Source organism: Pavona decussata, unplaced genomic scaffold (genome assembly GCF_977016875.1).
Source record: "Pavona decussata unplaced genomic scaffold, jaPavDecu1.1 SCAFFOLD_307, whole genome shotgun sequence".
Classification (NCBI taxonomy): Eukaryota; Metazoa; Cnidaria; class Anthozoa; order Scleractinia; family Agariciidae; genus Pavona; species Pavona decussata.
In genome coordinates this window covers 220,212-236,508 of record NW_028145700.1, presented here as the reverse complement: position 1 = coordinate 236,508, position 16,297 = coordinate 220,212, and the positions used below count along the sequence as shown (strand labels likewise).

The window sequence follows — 16,297 nt, the reverse complement described above, 5'->3', positions numbered from 1 at the left end:
AACAGCGCAATGAACCAATCAGAATTCGAATCTAATACATGTAACCGGCGTCAAGCGCGGGAAAACGAGTAAGTCACGATTGGCTTTGGTTTCGTTGTCTTGTTTCTCATTGGTTGAGGCCGTCAAAAATTCACCGTCGTGTGTTCACGCTCTTCACAAAACCTTGAATTCGGTCATTTCACGTTACCGTCCCTATTTTAAACGGCTTTTGTGGACGTTACGTTGTTTTAGGGTGACGCACTATGTTATGAAGTCAAATGGTGTTTAGGGACATCCAAGCTTTCGCCGCAGAAAATGACAAAATTGTCAAAAGTTAACAATTTTGCGAGAATAAATCACAAAATGTGTCAGGTACATTTGGGAGGAGTACAATAGGGAGATTTAGAATCGCCTTTACGGCAAACGGAAAACGAGAGATTTGCGTTTATGTTTTCTTGAAAAAATGAGTACAAATATGACAATAGTTCAAAATAATTCTGGCCTTTGATGCTAACACAAAACTACTCAATCTTACTGAAGAGAAACTGAAAACAGCGAGCGTCAAATGAAGGATAAACACGGTCACGCGGTCATTTCTGTGGTTTTCCGCTTGCCGTTAGCGTAATTCTAAATCTCTTCAATGTTTCGTTTTATGTGCTTAAAAGGGGTGCAATTTCAGCAAATTAAAGTTGGTATGTGAAAGCGTTAAATCTCTGGGCGGAGCATTCCCGTGTAAAATTAGCTTTATTTAGTACCCTCCTTCCCCACCCCACCCCGCCCCCCCCCCCCCCCCCGGGTGTCTACAGGAACTACTTTGAGCAAGGGTGTATTACACCATGGCAGACATTTTTTTTTTTTGCGAGAATAGCTTTATTTCTATGCTCTTCGACTAATTTATAGAAAATATCAAACCAATCCATGGGCTATAGGATACTTGGGTTTCGACTAAGTAAAGATTACATTTATCTCAAATAAAGTTGAGTTAATTACTCACAATGAAGTAGACTTTTGTACTTTTTAGTCGTTTCCTCTCATTTATTTATAAATATATATTCGTTTAGTCTTGGTAACCTAGCGTCCTATTCGAATCTTAGGCGGGGATCACTCGGGCGCGTAGCGCCCGCGCGTGGGATTTGAGTAGGACGCTCGGTTACCAAGACTTAACGAATCTACTGCGGTGACTGGCAGTACAGTTCTGAATCCAACGGCTCGTTGTTAGGGCTATTCTAAAAGAAATAAATAGGGAAAACGACCAGAAAATATACGAGACTACTTCAGTGTGAGGAATTCAACTTTATTTGAGATAAATATAACCTTTCTTTAGTCGAAGCCCATGTTTCCTATAGCCCATTTACTGACATACCTTTCCAGTTACAACTTCCTGTCATATGACAATCATATGACCTGAAAACAATGGAAAATTTCAATCCTTTACAATAGGTGCGGAAACCGAAAATGACATAATTTTGTTGGTAAATTAATGTAGTCTTCAACGGATTTACCAGCTCCAGAGCTGTGTTCTGACAGGTCGGGGACAAAGTTACCGGTAGCCGGCTCGCCGAAGCAAGTTTTCACATCACAGAAAGCTAAGGTTAGTTTGTCCTTGTGAACGAGAAAATGTGCACGTTTTCCCTTGATAACACTTCTGGTTCAAACAAGAAGGCTTGTTGAGGAAAAATATCCAAGATACAAAGCTTGCCTGTCTGTAGAGTAGCATTTAGGTTTAAGCTTCCGGCGTCAGAGGCTTTAAAGTTCATAGTTGAGTTGCTTTTCCTTTTGGCATCGCATACCTTACACCCCTATTTCGTTGTCAGCATTAATTACTTAACTTAACTTTCTCCTGTGTAATAAGCCATATTCATCAATTCGTAGTTTATTTCTTAATTCTTTCCGAAATCACTGAATTACAATTTGTTTTTGATTTCTTAAAATGTACAAATTAACGAACCGTACTATGCGTTGAGTCTTGCCAAGTGCCATTGCGAATTCGTGCCCTTTGAAACAAATCAAATGAGGATGCCAGTTTGAGCAATCTTTAATGTTTTGATCGAATGGTCAGTTGCTTGTTTATCAGGGCGTAGGTAAACATGTTGATAATTTCAAAAGTCGATAAACATCGATCGTTGTCGATGGAATTCGATACTACTCAATCGACAAATATTGGAAATCGATAAAAATTGATCACAAGACTTCTTGTGATTATCGATTTCGATCGATTTTCAATGTTAAAATTTGATTTGATCGTCTTTAATCGACAAGTATCTGAATACAAAAACGACGTATGGCGGAGGATAAGACTGCAGTCGAACGCGGACTAAGGAAACGGGAGCCGATCGGCCATAGCAAGACTTCATTAAACCCGGATTCAGTACACTGTATGAGAAGCAGAAACAGAACTGAAAAACAGCAAAATAACTCTATTGACATCAAATCTCCAGAAAACTTTCGAACGTCCGTTGTTTTCAGAAAAACGTGGCTCGGGGAACATCAGTTCGGGAACGAAATCGAGCACGATCGAACTGTTTAGCACGGCTGAACGAAGTAATGTTAACTATTTCTCTAGGTAAACATCCTATTCTTCATTGAATAGCAACAGCATTTATAGCAAACCAAACTTTATTGCCATACTGATTTAATATAGAGCTTTTTACACTTCTATGAATTTCCATTCAAGCTATATCGGATTATTGGCTTGGTTAATTTCGCAGCCGATTGAAAAATGGCCCAATTTCTGTAATAACTTTATTGCCATACTGATTTAATGTAGAGCTTTTTACACTTCTATGAATTTTCATTCAAGCTATATCGGATTATTGGCTTGGCTAATTTCGCAGCCGGCCCAATTTCTGTTTATGACAATCGATAGTCAAAATCTTGTGATTGTCGACTTTTGTCAACAAATTAAACTTGTGGATAATCATTGACAAATATCGAGTAATATCGACTTAATTCTCGAATACGTTTTTGATGATCGAATGATTTCGATCGATATGTTACGCATTGATAAAGTGAAAATTAGTGGAGTTGATCTAATTTATTCAAACAGTATAGTAGAAAAATGAATAACAAAAGAACTGATGCGAAGTATTATCAACAGAAATTGCGTGATCGTGCGGAAAACGGATACGATTAAAATTTACCTCACACTATCAGAAAAGAGAGATTTTTGAGCGTTTTCGATGACAAAGGAAATTTTCAATTGTAACAGATATTAAAATTCTTTGTTATCATTTAAAATAAAAAAGATTGAAACAAGCGATCACAGTTTCTTGTGCCTTCAAAGTAATTTTGAATATAGGAGTGTAAATTATATTAGAAGACAAAAAGCAAAAGGTCAAAACCTTTCGTTGTTTGTCTTCTAATTAAACTTTCCAATTTTAGACTAAAAAGGATTTTAAAGGAGATGAAACAAAGTCATTTGCAGTAGCGTGTGATTCCCTAAAAGCCATTGATGGTCTTAGATGGATGAACTTGGATATAGTTGAATTCTGCCTTACAAACATCGATCGCTTACATGTAGTTATTTGTATCGCATCACTTCACCCGCTGTACTTAATTTGGCCCAGTGATATTGATTTTCTTATTTAGCAACATATCATAACATTATCCCATACCTCATTAATGCAACCAACGCCTCCTTTTGAACTGACCAGCCGTTTCTCTGTCATAAATACTCGCCAAATATAATATGACCACTCGAATAGACTCATCGGTTAAAGATGACAAAAGCAAATCACAATAATTGCCAAATATTTCTGTTTCAGGACTCATACGATCACTTGTTATCCCTTCAGAGGAACATTAATCAGAGGTTTTGATGGAAACTTCGGTAAGCAATTTGTGTTCTGGCGATAGAATTCACGTCCACTAGCCTATTCTTCGAAGTTTAATAACAGAATTTTTTAATCTGTCAAAAATAGACGAAATAGCAGTAACCTGGCTTCAAGCTATTACTCTACACACAGTTTCCTTTTCCTAAGTAAAAATTGTTTAAAAAAAGTACGCAAAGAGTAAAACGCGAGCAAAACCATACGCACGCCTGCATGGAGTTAGCCAGCTTAGTAGAACTCAAGGAGTGTCGGGGAAACATGTCTTTTCGTTCTCCTGTATTTCTCCAAAATGTTTTTATAATAATAAGCTTTATTCACCCATCTTAAAATAAATATAACATGGATTTACATATACAGTCGAACCTCCACCAACGGCCACCTCTCCACAACGGCCACCTCTCTACAACGGCCACTTTTTTTTGTCCCGGCAGACAGTCCATACATTAGCTCTTGTTTAAACCTCTCTACAACGGCCACCTCTCTAAAACGGCAATGGCCACTAAAGTGCGTCCCAAACTGCCAAAGTAACCTCTCGACAACGGCCAGTACAGTTCGTTTTAGTAAAATCCCTTTTTTATAAACTGATGCAGTAATCGACATTTGTCTTCGGAACATTACAATTCTGTATCCATTTTAATGATATACGTATTTTGATTGTGTTCTATTTATATGCTGCAGTAAGCATAAATTGTCCGACAATAATACAGCGAATGTTGCGAACCTTGCTCGTTTCGTCTTGTTAACATTTTGATTCAAAACATTATTTACGTTTTATTGTGTATTTTATCTATATATATTATTTAAGATTGGATTGCCATTATAGGCTACAGTAAGCATGAACTTGGCACAATAAACATGTTGTACTTCCCGAAAAAAATGTGTCACATTACACCCCTACCTCCCCATAACGGCCACCTCTCCACAATGGCCACTTTCTTCTGTCCCCAAGGTGGCCGTTGTGGATAGGTTCAACTGTAGTTAGACTTAAGTTAGAAAAAAATACAATTCAATCATAAACAAAGGAGCCTTGCGGCCCGCGCCATAAAAGAAAAATATGTCTTTGGATTCTAGACCTTGGTATTGCTACTGGGTCTGGTACCGATCTGAAATCATTAATAGGCTTTGTTAATCTCTTTGTTCTGTCCCAAGGGTGAATGAGGCGGAATGGAAAATAAGGTACTGGTCCTTATTCTTCCCAGCTGTTTTGCAATCTTAACACGCACAAAAATATTTTTGAACAGAAGTTTTTGTTGACTCGGCTTTTACCTTTAGCATTCACGGGTATAATGTGTAATTAACACAGGCATTACGCTTCAGTGTTTCAAAGGAATAACGGCAGCTGATGAATAAAATCAACATAAAAATTGTTTGATTCATAGGGTTTTTAGCCCGCCCCAGCATTCATGGCGCAGAGTCAAGTGAAAGCTGCAAGTGAAAATGACCTCACACCAGCTGGTGAGGAGACAATGGATTTTGATGACGGCACTTTAAGAGGTGAGGAGAAATGTTTAATTTTTTTTACCAGAATATTTCAATATATAAAACCAGCAAAACTCGAAAATCTTTCCCTAGTGTGGGTAGCTAAGGCTGGAGCGACTCGTCCCAGTTCACTGCGTTTTGAAAGTACTTGCAAGAATTTATCCAAGGGTCAATTTAATAAACCTTTTACAATTGTACTAAGCTGCGCCGTTCGTTTCTTACACAGGGGCGCTAAAATAAAGAAACTCAACGAAAAGTATCGTTCACAACGAAACACCGTTGCGCTGCAGACTATCTTCTAAAACATTATCTTTTTAATTGCTTCATTTTAGCAATAGCAGAGGGTTACAAAAATGAGGGTAATAACAGTTACAGACAGAATGATTTCAACAACGCCATCTACTTCTACACTGAAGGAATTAAAGTAAACTGCAAGGATGAGGAACTGAAAGCCAAACTATACAGCAACAGGGCAAACGCTTATTTTTGTTTGGGTGAGAAATTTTTGTTAACTTAAATTGGTTTTTTAAAATATTAAAGGGTTCTTCAATTGAACCTGCATCAATATGCTGGCTTTCTCCTCATACTTTATTCATTCACAGGAAACTATACTGATTCCTTGACTGATGCGAAAGTTGCCTGTTCCTTACAACCATCTTATTTGAAAGCAATCTTCACAGGTACGAGTTACCTAAATACAAAATCAATAATGTAAACACTTAAAATATCTACAGTGAAATAATAAATCCACAAACGATAAAAATACCGTAACGGTTATATTTATACCACAAAAACTACTGTCCTTACTATTAAAATGCAGTTTGTATGATCCAAAAGGTTGGGTTTTTTTTCCCGATACGCAGATTTTAGTTGTGACAAAAATGTGCTAATTTTGACGCCTTAGCAAATGCTTTTAAGCTGCCATTTATTTGACTTATTTATATTGGTAATTGAACTGAGTGGAGTGCAATTTGGTCTGAAATCATACGCGTGATTTCAAAATCAAACGAGCGCGCAGCGCGAGTTTGATTTGAAATCACAAGTAGGATTTCAGACCAAAATTGCACGACACGAAGTTCAATTACCACTTAATTACATCCATTTTGAAATCACAGAGCATCTTTGTCAATATTAATATTCTATTTGTGTTACTTCATTTCCATTTTGATGGGCTAAAGAAAGGATACGATTTAGAGCAAAAAATGGTGCAATTTGGGAATAAATTGCACCATTTTGGACCAATCAGATTCCAAGGATCACCAGTGATTTCAAAATGGATGTAATTAATATTTGCAATTGAACTGAGTGGAGTGCAATTTGGTCTGAAATCATACGCGTGATTTCAAAATCAAACGAGCGCGCAGCGCGAGTTTGATTTGAAATCACAAGTAGGATTTCAGACCAAAATTGCACGACACGAAGTTCAATTACCACTTAATTACATCCATTTTGAAATCACAGAGTATTATTGTCAATATTAATATTCTATTTGTGTTACTTCATTTCCATTTTGATGGGCTAAAGAAAGGATGCAATTTAGAGCAAAAAATGGTGCAATTTGGGAATAAATTGCACCATTTTGGACCAATCAGATTCCAAGGATCACCAGTGATTTCAAAATGGATGTAATTAGATAGTTTATTACACGGATCCGTGCGCGTGCCTTCCTCACGCGAAGCTCCGCTATTAAAACGAGCGTATGTTTACGTGTATCAACTATGGTGATAAAATTTATCGTTTTTTGATGATGGATATCATGCATTCCAATTTTACTAGTTGAATAAGGAAGTATTGGTGTTGCATGATTGGCCTCAAAATGAGCACATGTTAGACTGAAAATAACAATATAAATGTGCGAGTAGGGGAAAAATAATCTTCTAGATCACTCAAATTGCATTTTAACAGTAAGGATGGATAGCCGTTTTTGTGGTAGAAAAATATAGCAAATTTGTTTTTGAGTCCTCAGTGACATGGCCTTTTAAAGGTTGCTTTATGTGCAAGAATTCAGGAGAATATTCCCGTTGGTTTTATCAGAACAGTTTCCTTTTGTGGAAGGGTGCTTACTGTCAATTTTGGAATGTTTTTGTCCAAACACCATTAACATCCCCGAGATCCTTTTGTGAATGTACCGAGAGCAAATAAACACTGCCCATCGCAAGTAACAAGGAACGATTGTTTGGGAACGTAACATTAAACAAAGGTTCTCACTCATGTAATTCTTCAATGAGCTTTTAGCCTTCTTAAATAAGCCAAGAATTACGCCGAACTTAAATTATTCTTTTTATTAGGAGCAAGTGCATGTGCTCAGCTGAATCAGTTTGAGGAAGCCATCACGTGGTGTGAAAAGGGATTAGCAGTATCCTTCACTACAGCATCAATGGAAACGATTTGTCATGTTCACACTTAACGAGAGTCTTTCGTTCTTGCTTTTGTGTGCGTACCTTCTGGCTCAAGTCTCATTACAAAAAATAAATTATTTATAGTCTTCATGATAATTCAGTCCAATTTTGTTGTTGACTTTAAATTCCCCATGAATAAAATAAAGATACAAAGTGAAAGAATCATAAAAGAAAAACAGGCAAAAAAGTTTGAAGAATTTTGTAAGCTTTTTGTTACTTTCCAATGACGTGTTATAAATCTTGACCAATGTAAGATTGACAAGAATAACAAGAAATTGGTGGAACTAAAGAGGACGTCAGTCGATGAATACAACAAGCTGCGAGATACAAACGGAGGGGAAGATGCAGGTGAATATAACCTCTTATAAGCTATTATGGAAACACGGGACATTGATGGAGACACATTAGGATGTCAGGAGGTTTGTGAATTTTTCTAAAGACGCGCGTATCAAACTAGAAACGAGATTTTTTTTTTTTTTTTGAACAGGTTTTATTTGCTTTACATGAAACAATATTTAACCATGATATATGTACAGATTACTGACAATAATTACTTTTTTTTCTATTATGATGCAACACACAAAAACTAGTTACAATACAATATTTTACAGTTTACACGTCCTACATCGATTACATTGTTTACAGCTACTTACACTTAAAGAAAAGAAAATTAACTCATTGCAGTACCAGTGCATAAACTATTAATAATATTAATATAAGAAAGAAGCGAAACACGAATTAAAAGGAGACAAAGCTGAACAAGGACAAGACTGCGCCGAGGAAAATTATTATAGCTTTTAGTTGCTGTTGCATGACTGGTGTATCTATTTTACATACATATAACTACCCCCTTTTTGTTCAAAGGTTAATATTTTGACGAAAATAGAAAAAGAATTTAAGGAAGAGCACATTTCTCAATTTGCCATTGCAATAAAACTTTATTTTGAAATTTCTTTATGGTTGGTTTCCTCTCAAAGTATTTGCAAGCGTAAATGTATTGTTTTAGTAAAATAACAAATAAGTGTAATCTACGTATTGGGTAATCGGTTAATTGTTGAATAGCGGGTATGTCGTTTAAGGTTATTTGTTTATTGGGGAGACTAATATCAGTGTTATTTACATGATTAAACCATATTAACGCTTCAGAGTAAAAGGACTGTGACACAATGCAGTCTAAAAAGGTATGTTCAATAGAGTCTTGATTAGGACAGAAACAACATGTTTTATCATCGGCTAGTCTAAATTTGAAGAGTTCTTTTTTGGTTACTAGAATTCTATGTAAAAGCTTGAATGAGATCTGCCTTAGTTTATTATCTCTTGTTGAAAGATATATAAATAAGAATTTATTTTTCCATTCTGAATATTCGTCGGCAAAGTTGATTTTCCAGGTTTTGATGCCAGTTGGGTCCACTGTGGAGTTTTTGTTCAGCACTTTATAATAATGTTTGCAGCGCATGTTTGCTAGATCTACGGGCGTACTTTCAGGTGACAAGGATACCGTAGTTGAATTTAGTAGCTGTTCCTGTGACGGTACTTCAGCTGACATGGCTTTCTTTTTCAAATCGGAAGGGATAGCAGCCAAGAGTTGAAAGTAATGAAGATAATTTGTTTTAATACTAAACTTGTTTTGAAATTCTGCGAAAGTTAAGAAATTCCCATCAGCATTAAGAATATCTTGAATAAAGAAAATTTTCATATTAAACCAAGATTTCCAAAATAGCATCTTTTTCTCGATGGTTATCGCTTCATTATTCCAGAGCAGGAAGTTACCGTACGAAAATGTTTTAGTCTTGTTCTTGAACTCTTGAAAATACTGTAAAAGCTCCCGATAGAAAGTAGGTAAATTATTGTTGATACAGGCAGCATTATAGTTACATTTGAGAAGGAACTGTAACCCACCATGTGTGGAAAGATAATGATTGGGGATTGCTTTCCATGAGACTCGGGAATTACTCAGAAATCTACTTATCCAAGCTAAGCGCAAAGACTTGACTACTACAGGAAAGTTAACAAAATTAAGACCTCCTTCCGCAAGGGGTTGATACATAACCAATCTCTTTATTTTATCTTTTTTGTTTTTCCATAAGAAATTGAACAGCTCTGCTTGGACATTTTTTATTACTGAAGTCGGGACAGACAGCATGGACGCTGCGTAGACCAATTGAGATACTCCGGCCTAACGTCTTAGCTAATAAAGATTTACCGTAGAGCGTAAGATCCCTAGAAAGCCATAAATTCAACTTAGTTTTCATTTTTCTATCCTATTCACGAAGTTCTGTTCAACATTCTTAATTTGGTTATACGACAGAAACGTACCCAATACTTTAATTGGATCTTTTGTACTTTTGAATTCCAGTATCTTAGAACGGCTATGTTTCATTGTCCCTAACAACATTGCCTTAGTCTTCTTTTTGTTTAATTTTAAGCCTGAAACCGTTCCGAACCAATCAATGACTTGGAGATGTGATTTAAGAAAGTCCACGTTGCTAGTTATTATGGTCGTATCATCTGCGAATTGTGAAATTTTTACTTCTTGATCATTTGGTAACTGTATGCCTCTACAGTTTGGGTTTTGGCGTATCTTAAGGGCTAACAGCTCCACTGCGAGTATGAACAAGCAGGGGCTAAGCGGACACCCTTGCCGAACTCCTCTTGATATTTCGAAATAATTGGTCATATGTCCACCATTCATGACAGAACTTTGTACGTTGTTATAAAGAACAGAAACCCATATTTTAAAATTATCTCCGAAATTAAATGCCTCTAAAGATTTTAATATGAAGTTCCACTCCAAGGAGTCGAATGCCTTTTCAAAGTCTACAAACAGAAAAATTCCTTGAAACTTTTTAGTATCCGAAAATTCCATTATATCGCTCAAAAGTCTTATATTTTGGCCTATGTATCTGCCACTAATAAATCCGGTTTGATCTGTATGAATCAATTTTGGTAAAAGTTGTTCTATTCTCTTGGCTAGTACTTTTGAAAGGAGTTTATAATCAACATTAAGTAAAGAAATAGGACGCCAATTCTTTAAATCCGTCAGGTTAATTTCACCTTTTGGGATAAGTGTTATTGTTCCTCTTTTCTGTGAAATTGATAAAGATCCTTTTTGAAAAGAATCGTTGTACGAGTTCAGGAGGTCTTTTCCAATCAAGTCGAAGAAAGTTTGGTAAAATTCTTTTGTAAATCCATCTTCTCCTGGAGATTTATTGTCTGCAAAAGATGCTAGAGCATCTTTTAGTTCTTCCAAGGTCAAATCCTTTTCTAAGGATTCCTGTTCATCCTCCTTTAATTGTGGAATGTTTAAACCCTCAGTAAAGCCGTCAATCTTTTGATTGTGTTCATATGCGGAGGTGTTGTTATTGCCATTAATTTTAGAAGTGTACATATTCTGATAAAAAACTCCAATTTCTTTATTGACTTGCACGGGGTCTGAAATTGTTTCGCCGTTTTCTAATTCAACTTCTCGGATTAATTTTTTCTCGTAGTTATTTTTTTCCAGATTAAAGAAGTACTTAGTTGGCTTTTCTCCTTGCTCGAACCATTTCATCTTTGATCTGAACATAGCTTCTTTTCCCCTTACTTCATGTATATGTTTGACTTCTTCTTTAGCAGCTTCATATTTTTCCAAGATCTCCTGATCAAAAGCATCGCTATTACAAATTTTATGATCAAGTTCTTGTAGTTCATTTTGAAGGGCTTCTTCTTTGTTTCTTAAACTAAATCTCTTTTGTTTTGAAAATTTAATAGTTTTGGCACGTAATTCCATTTTTATTAATTCCCACAGGAGTTGTTTATCTGTAACTTCGGAGTATTTATTCAGAATTTGTGGATAGTAAAACTCAATGAGATCTTTATAACTTTCATCTTCTAGTAAGGTGTTGTTAAATTTCCATAAGCCCGGGCCTCTTGTGAATTCACTTTTAACCTCAATATTTAAGAATACTGCTTTATGGTCTGGTGCTATTGACGTACGGATTTCTACATTTTTGACACAACTAGAAAGGGGGCGAGAAATCAAGAAAAAGTCAATCCTCGATTTTAAATTCAAAGGTTTCGACTCATATGTGAATGATTTAGCGATGGGATGTATTTGTCGATAAATATCAATGAGATTAAGCTCATCCATAAGGCTGACAAGAGAAGTCCTATAATTTGTAGCTTTCCAGGGTTGGCCGCCGCGCTTATCGATTGGATTGAGGCTTGTATTCCAGTCACCTGCAATGATTACATTTGAGGTGTTTGTGTTTGACATGAGCAGCTCACCCAATGAACGGATAAAGTTGTCTTGGTCACGATAGTCAGTGAGAGCATAGATGTTTACAATGAGTCCTGTTTAACGCTTTGCAAATTAAATGTGACATTACTTGGATTCAGAAGAATACAGATACCTCTCGAGTGCGAAGAACCGTGCGAAAAGAGAATCTTACCACCCCATTCAGCAGACCACACTTTCTCGTCTTCAGATGATGAGTATGTTTCTTGGAGACAAAAGATTGTGGCTTTTTGCATTTTCAAATAAGAGAAAATTGCTCTTCTTTTGTTACCGTTACGTAATCCTCGCACGTTCAAAGAAATTAATTTTAACTTGTGAGACATAACAATAATAATAATAGAAATTTTGACCATGCAAATTTGGAGCAAAAATAGATATATTTTGTAAACCGTAATATTTTGGAGGGAGAAATATAGTTATAGCAGTGGCATAACAACCTTTCAGCTTTATTATCAGCATATAACATTGCTGATAAATGGTTGTAGATTGCAGAATTTGTAGATCGCAGCTGGTTATAATATGGAATTAAAGTAATCGTACACTGGTAAAGCAAAGGAAAACAAAATGAAAATTTAAAAAAGTTATTTAAACGAGACATAGCCTTCGCCGAAATCCTCCTCAGCAAGAGCGTACCCTTCCCACCCTCCCTGCCTTCGGTCCTATTGTTTGTACATTTTAAAGGGCATCTAAATCACTTTCTGAATGGATTCTGATAGGATTCCCGTCCGGGGAAGTTTTAACATAAACTTTACCGTCCATTGTCCACACACTTCTTATGCATCCGTCTCTTCGTCTTTGGTTTGCTGAGTTGACCAGACTTCTCCTGTACTTGGTTAAATTCTCGTTGATGAATAGCCGGTCTTTCGATCCTACAGCCGAAGCAAACTGACACAGGAACAAGTCGGTTGTTTTGATGTTTTTTAGTTTTATCCGTGCTTTGTAAAAGCTGGTTTTCACTTTATGGCTACAAAATTTTGCAATTATGACGCTGCTGTCGTTCTTACGTTTCAGTTTGTGCGAAATTTCGATGTCGCTTGGGGTAACTTGGACTTCAAGGGCAGCTGCGATCTTTAGGATGGCTTCTTCTGTTGAATCGTACGAGTTTTCGGGGACTCCATGGAATTCGAGGCTGTTTTTACGAGTGTACTGTTCGAGATTATCCAGAGACTCGTTTAAATAATTTACTTCTTCGGTCTGTTGTTGTAAATCCTTCCTTGCAGACTCAAGCGAAGTCGCCGTTACATGCAATGCTTTTTCTAATTTGATGTTAGCTTTGGCTGCTTCGTCAAGTTTGGTCTTCGTGTCACGGAGCTCTTTATCGCTGAGTTGAAGGGAAGCTTTCAGTTCATCTAATTCTTTCTTGAACTGTTTGTTCTCGAGCAGTATGGAAGATAGTGAAGTCTGAATGTCGACTAACATCGCTTTGATTTCCTGTAGGTTTGGCTCTTTTTGTTCGCTTGAAGAGGTGTCATCCGAGTTCTTCGCTTCAATCGCGCCATTATCCGCCATGTTGTATCTCTTGGCAATCGATTTTTCATGGGACTCTTCAGTAGATCCACGGTCACCCATTTTGTTTTTCCTACCAGGTGGCATCCGAACACTGATTTTGAGATGCGAAATTCCCTCTTATTGAATCGATAACCCACCGAAAGAGGAAGGTAGAAGCGCTCCGCTAAAACATACTTCCACCCCGTTCGGGCCCGCGCATGTCTCCGAGATACGAGATCTAAACGAGATACGAAGATTCAGATTCTATGCAGTGCAGTTTCTCTTAACTTTCTTCTTCTTTCAAATGGAGAAACTTCTTAAATAAAAACTAATTTCATAAGAAAGCCACGGTATAATTTGAAAATTTTCGCAGTGGAATCAGTTTTGTGCTAAAATGTCTTTGTTGGTAACTTTAAATTTCATAAAATAATGTTCAATGGCTTGACTTTGTATCTTTTTATTAGAATATGAAAGCAAACCTCTGGTTAAATTTGAATTGGTCGAGTGCAGTCGCATTTATGACCGATTACACTTTGATGGATTGAAATGAATATCACGAGACCAAAAAATGAATACTAGGAGGCATGAAATGGGAACATTTTTGCCAAAAGCAAATCAAAAAAACTCAAAACATACAAATTGGCAGTCTAAAACGCCAAAACCATAAACAGAAATGTTTTACATGTATGTTTCCCCGAAGACATTTGTTTTTATGAGTATTTCTCTCACTTAGTTTATCACTTTGAATAAGTTTTGGACAATTGTTCTGTCTACTGACAGAACCTTTAGTATAATATTGTTTAAAAAATCTTACTTTTCAGTTCACTGCGTTTTGAAAGTAGGTGCACGAATTTACCCAAGGGTCAATTTAATAAAACTTTTACAATTGTACTAAGCTGCGCCGTTCGTTTCTTACACAGGGGCGCTAAAACAAAAGTCAAAGAAAAATATCGTTCACAGCTAAACGTCATTGCGCTGCAGGCTATCTACTAATACATTATCTTTTTAATTGCTTCATTTTAGCAATAGCAGAAGTTCACAAAAATGAGGGCAATAACAGTTACAGACAGAATGATTATAACAACGCCATCTACTTCTACACGGAAGGAATTAAAGTTAACTGCAAGGATGAGGAACTGAAAGCCAAACTATACAGCAACAGGGCAAAAGCTTATTATTGTTTGGGTGAGAAATTTTTGTTAACTTAAATTGGTTTATTAAAATATTAAAGGTTCTTCAATCGAACCCGCATCAATATGCTAGCTTTCTCCTCATACTTTATTTTTTCACAGGAAACTATACTGATTCCTTGACTGATGCGAAAGTTGCCTGTTCCTTACAGCCATCTTATTTGAAAGCGATCTTCACAGGTACGAGTTACTTAAATACAAAATCAATTATGTAAACATTTAAAATATCTGCAGTAAAATAACGAATACACACACGATAAGAATACAAAGTTGGTCAATATCATTAGTTTTATTGGGACGGGGATAACTTTACACTGTGACATATATCGAGTTCGCTACACCGCTTAAATGTTAGATCTGTTTGGAAAAATATGTTTCGTAGTTTCCTATGTAGATTAGGGAATGGTCCATCTCATTTAAAAAACGCCATTTTAAAACCGATACTGTTTACATGAATGTTGCACACAAATAATTTAGTGATTTTACCTTAACTTTCACACTTCCCAATATTATGGGCCCAGTTGTTCAAAGCCCGATTAACCTAATCCCGGATTAAAGTGAACTTTGACTCAATTTTAATCAGTAATAAATAAAGATTCTTCCAAAGATGTTTGTCTGTAAGTTGTGACTGACGATTTTTCTTTACCATTTGCCAAAATTATTGTTTAAAAACATTTTTAACGAGCGAGATAAGAACCTCGGTTAATTTTTAATCGGGAATTAGCGTTAATCGGCCTTCTTTCAATCGGGCCATGATGAATAAGGCTATCCCCTTTTCTCTCCATTTGCTGTTTCCGTGGGTTCAAAATTTAGGGTCGGTGGGTCAGATTAAACAATTAGTTAAAAAGAGGAGAAGTCTGAAACTAGGAAGCGCAGTAAGTAACCCTACTAAAGGATCATCTGGAAACAAAAGTTGTTGTCACAAATTTCAAAAATAGCATCCGTACTAAATACCATAGATTTCTCCAAACATGATAAAACGTGACGTTTGTTGGAAAACTCCGAAAGAAGCGACCCTGATTCTCCACCAAGGCAGAACGCTTGGGTACTGACTACACCAATGGAAGTCAAGTCTTATGAAAAGTTACCGTATAACCTCACTGAATTTATTTCAAATTGGTTTTGAAAATGGATGGTCAGGATGGCAAAAAGGTTAACTTGCAACGTTAACTTGCCTCTTGTATGAAACTGTACTGTACTGTACTGTACAACATAACGCGATCTTCGTGACTCAAAATATTCCATTAGCAATGATAGTTTTATCAATCGGCGAGGCATACAGTTGGAATAAATGAATCAGCCACAGCATCTTCGAGAGCTCCTGGCGAAGGAATCCTGCTTTGTTGGACAGTCTTAGACCACGATGGTAGACTGAAAAGAGGTCACTTACTTTATCGTAATGGAATTTGCGCAATTTCCCTTGAAACCCCGAGTAGCGTAACACAAGGGAAACAACGTAACGCGATCTTCGTGACTCAAACTATTCCATTAGGATAGTTTTATAAATCTGCGAAGCATACACTTGGAACAAATGAATCAGCCACAGCATCACGCGTAATGCCAGTATAGCAGGCATCTTGTTACGCGGGATGCCCTGAAGGGGCATACCGTGTCTAAAAACGGGTTGATTTTTTTTTTCTTCCTCGTAGCCACAAA

At 36.6% G+C, this 16,297-nt stretch overlaps 1 protein-coding gene across 7 annotated transcripts in view; it reads left to right on the top strand.

Annotated features, from left to right (window-relative positions):
- LOC146454235 (uncharacterized) overlaps positions 1-16,297 on the top strand; it is a 223,135-nt gene that overhangs the window by 178,454 nt on the left and 28,384 nt on the right. For 5 of the 7 annotated variants that reach the window (XM_085095704.1, XM_085095708.1, XM_085095703.1 and 2 more), the window contains exons 2-9: positions 3,744-3,808; positions 5,189-5,303; positions 5,621-5,782; positions 5,891-5,968; positions 7,577-7,644; positions 7,942-8,035; positions 14,475-14,636; positions 14,744-14,821. In XM_085095704.1, coding sequence (XP_084951830.1) covers positions 5,213-5,303; positions 5,621-5,782; positions 5,891-5,968; positions 7,577-7,644; positions 7,942-8,035; positions 14,475-14,636; positions 14,744-14,821 — 733 coding nt within the window. In that variant the 5' untranslated portion in view covers positions 3,744-3,808; positions 5,189-5,212. The remainder of the gene's footprint in view (positions 1-3,743; positions 3,809-5,188; positions 5,304-5,620; positions 5,783-5,890; positions 5,969-7,576; positions 7,645-7,941; positions 8,036-14,474; positions 14,637-14,743; positions 14,822-16,297) is intronic. The other 2 variants (XM_085095705.1, XM_085095707.1) reach the window with 2 other exon arrangements.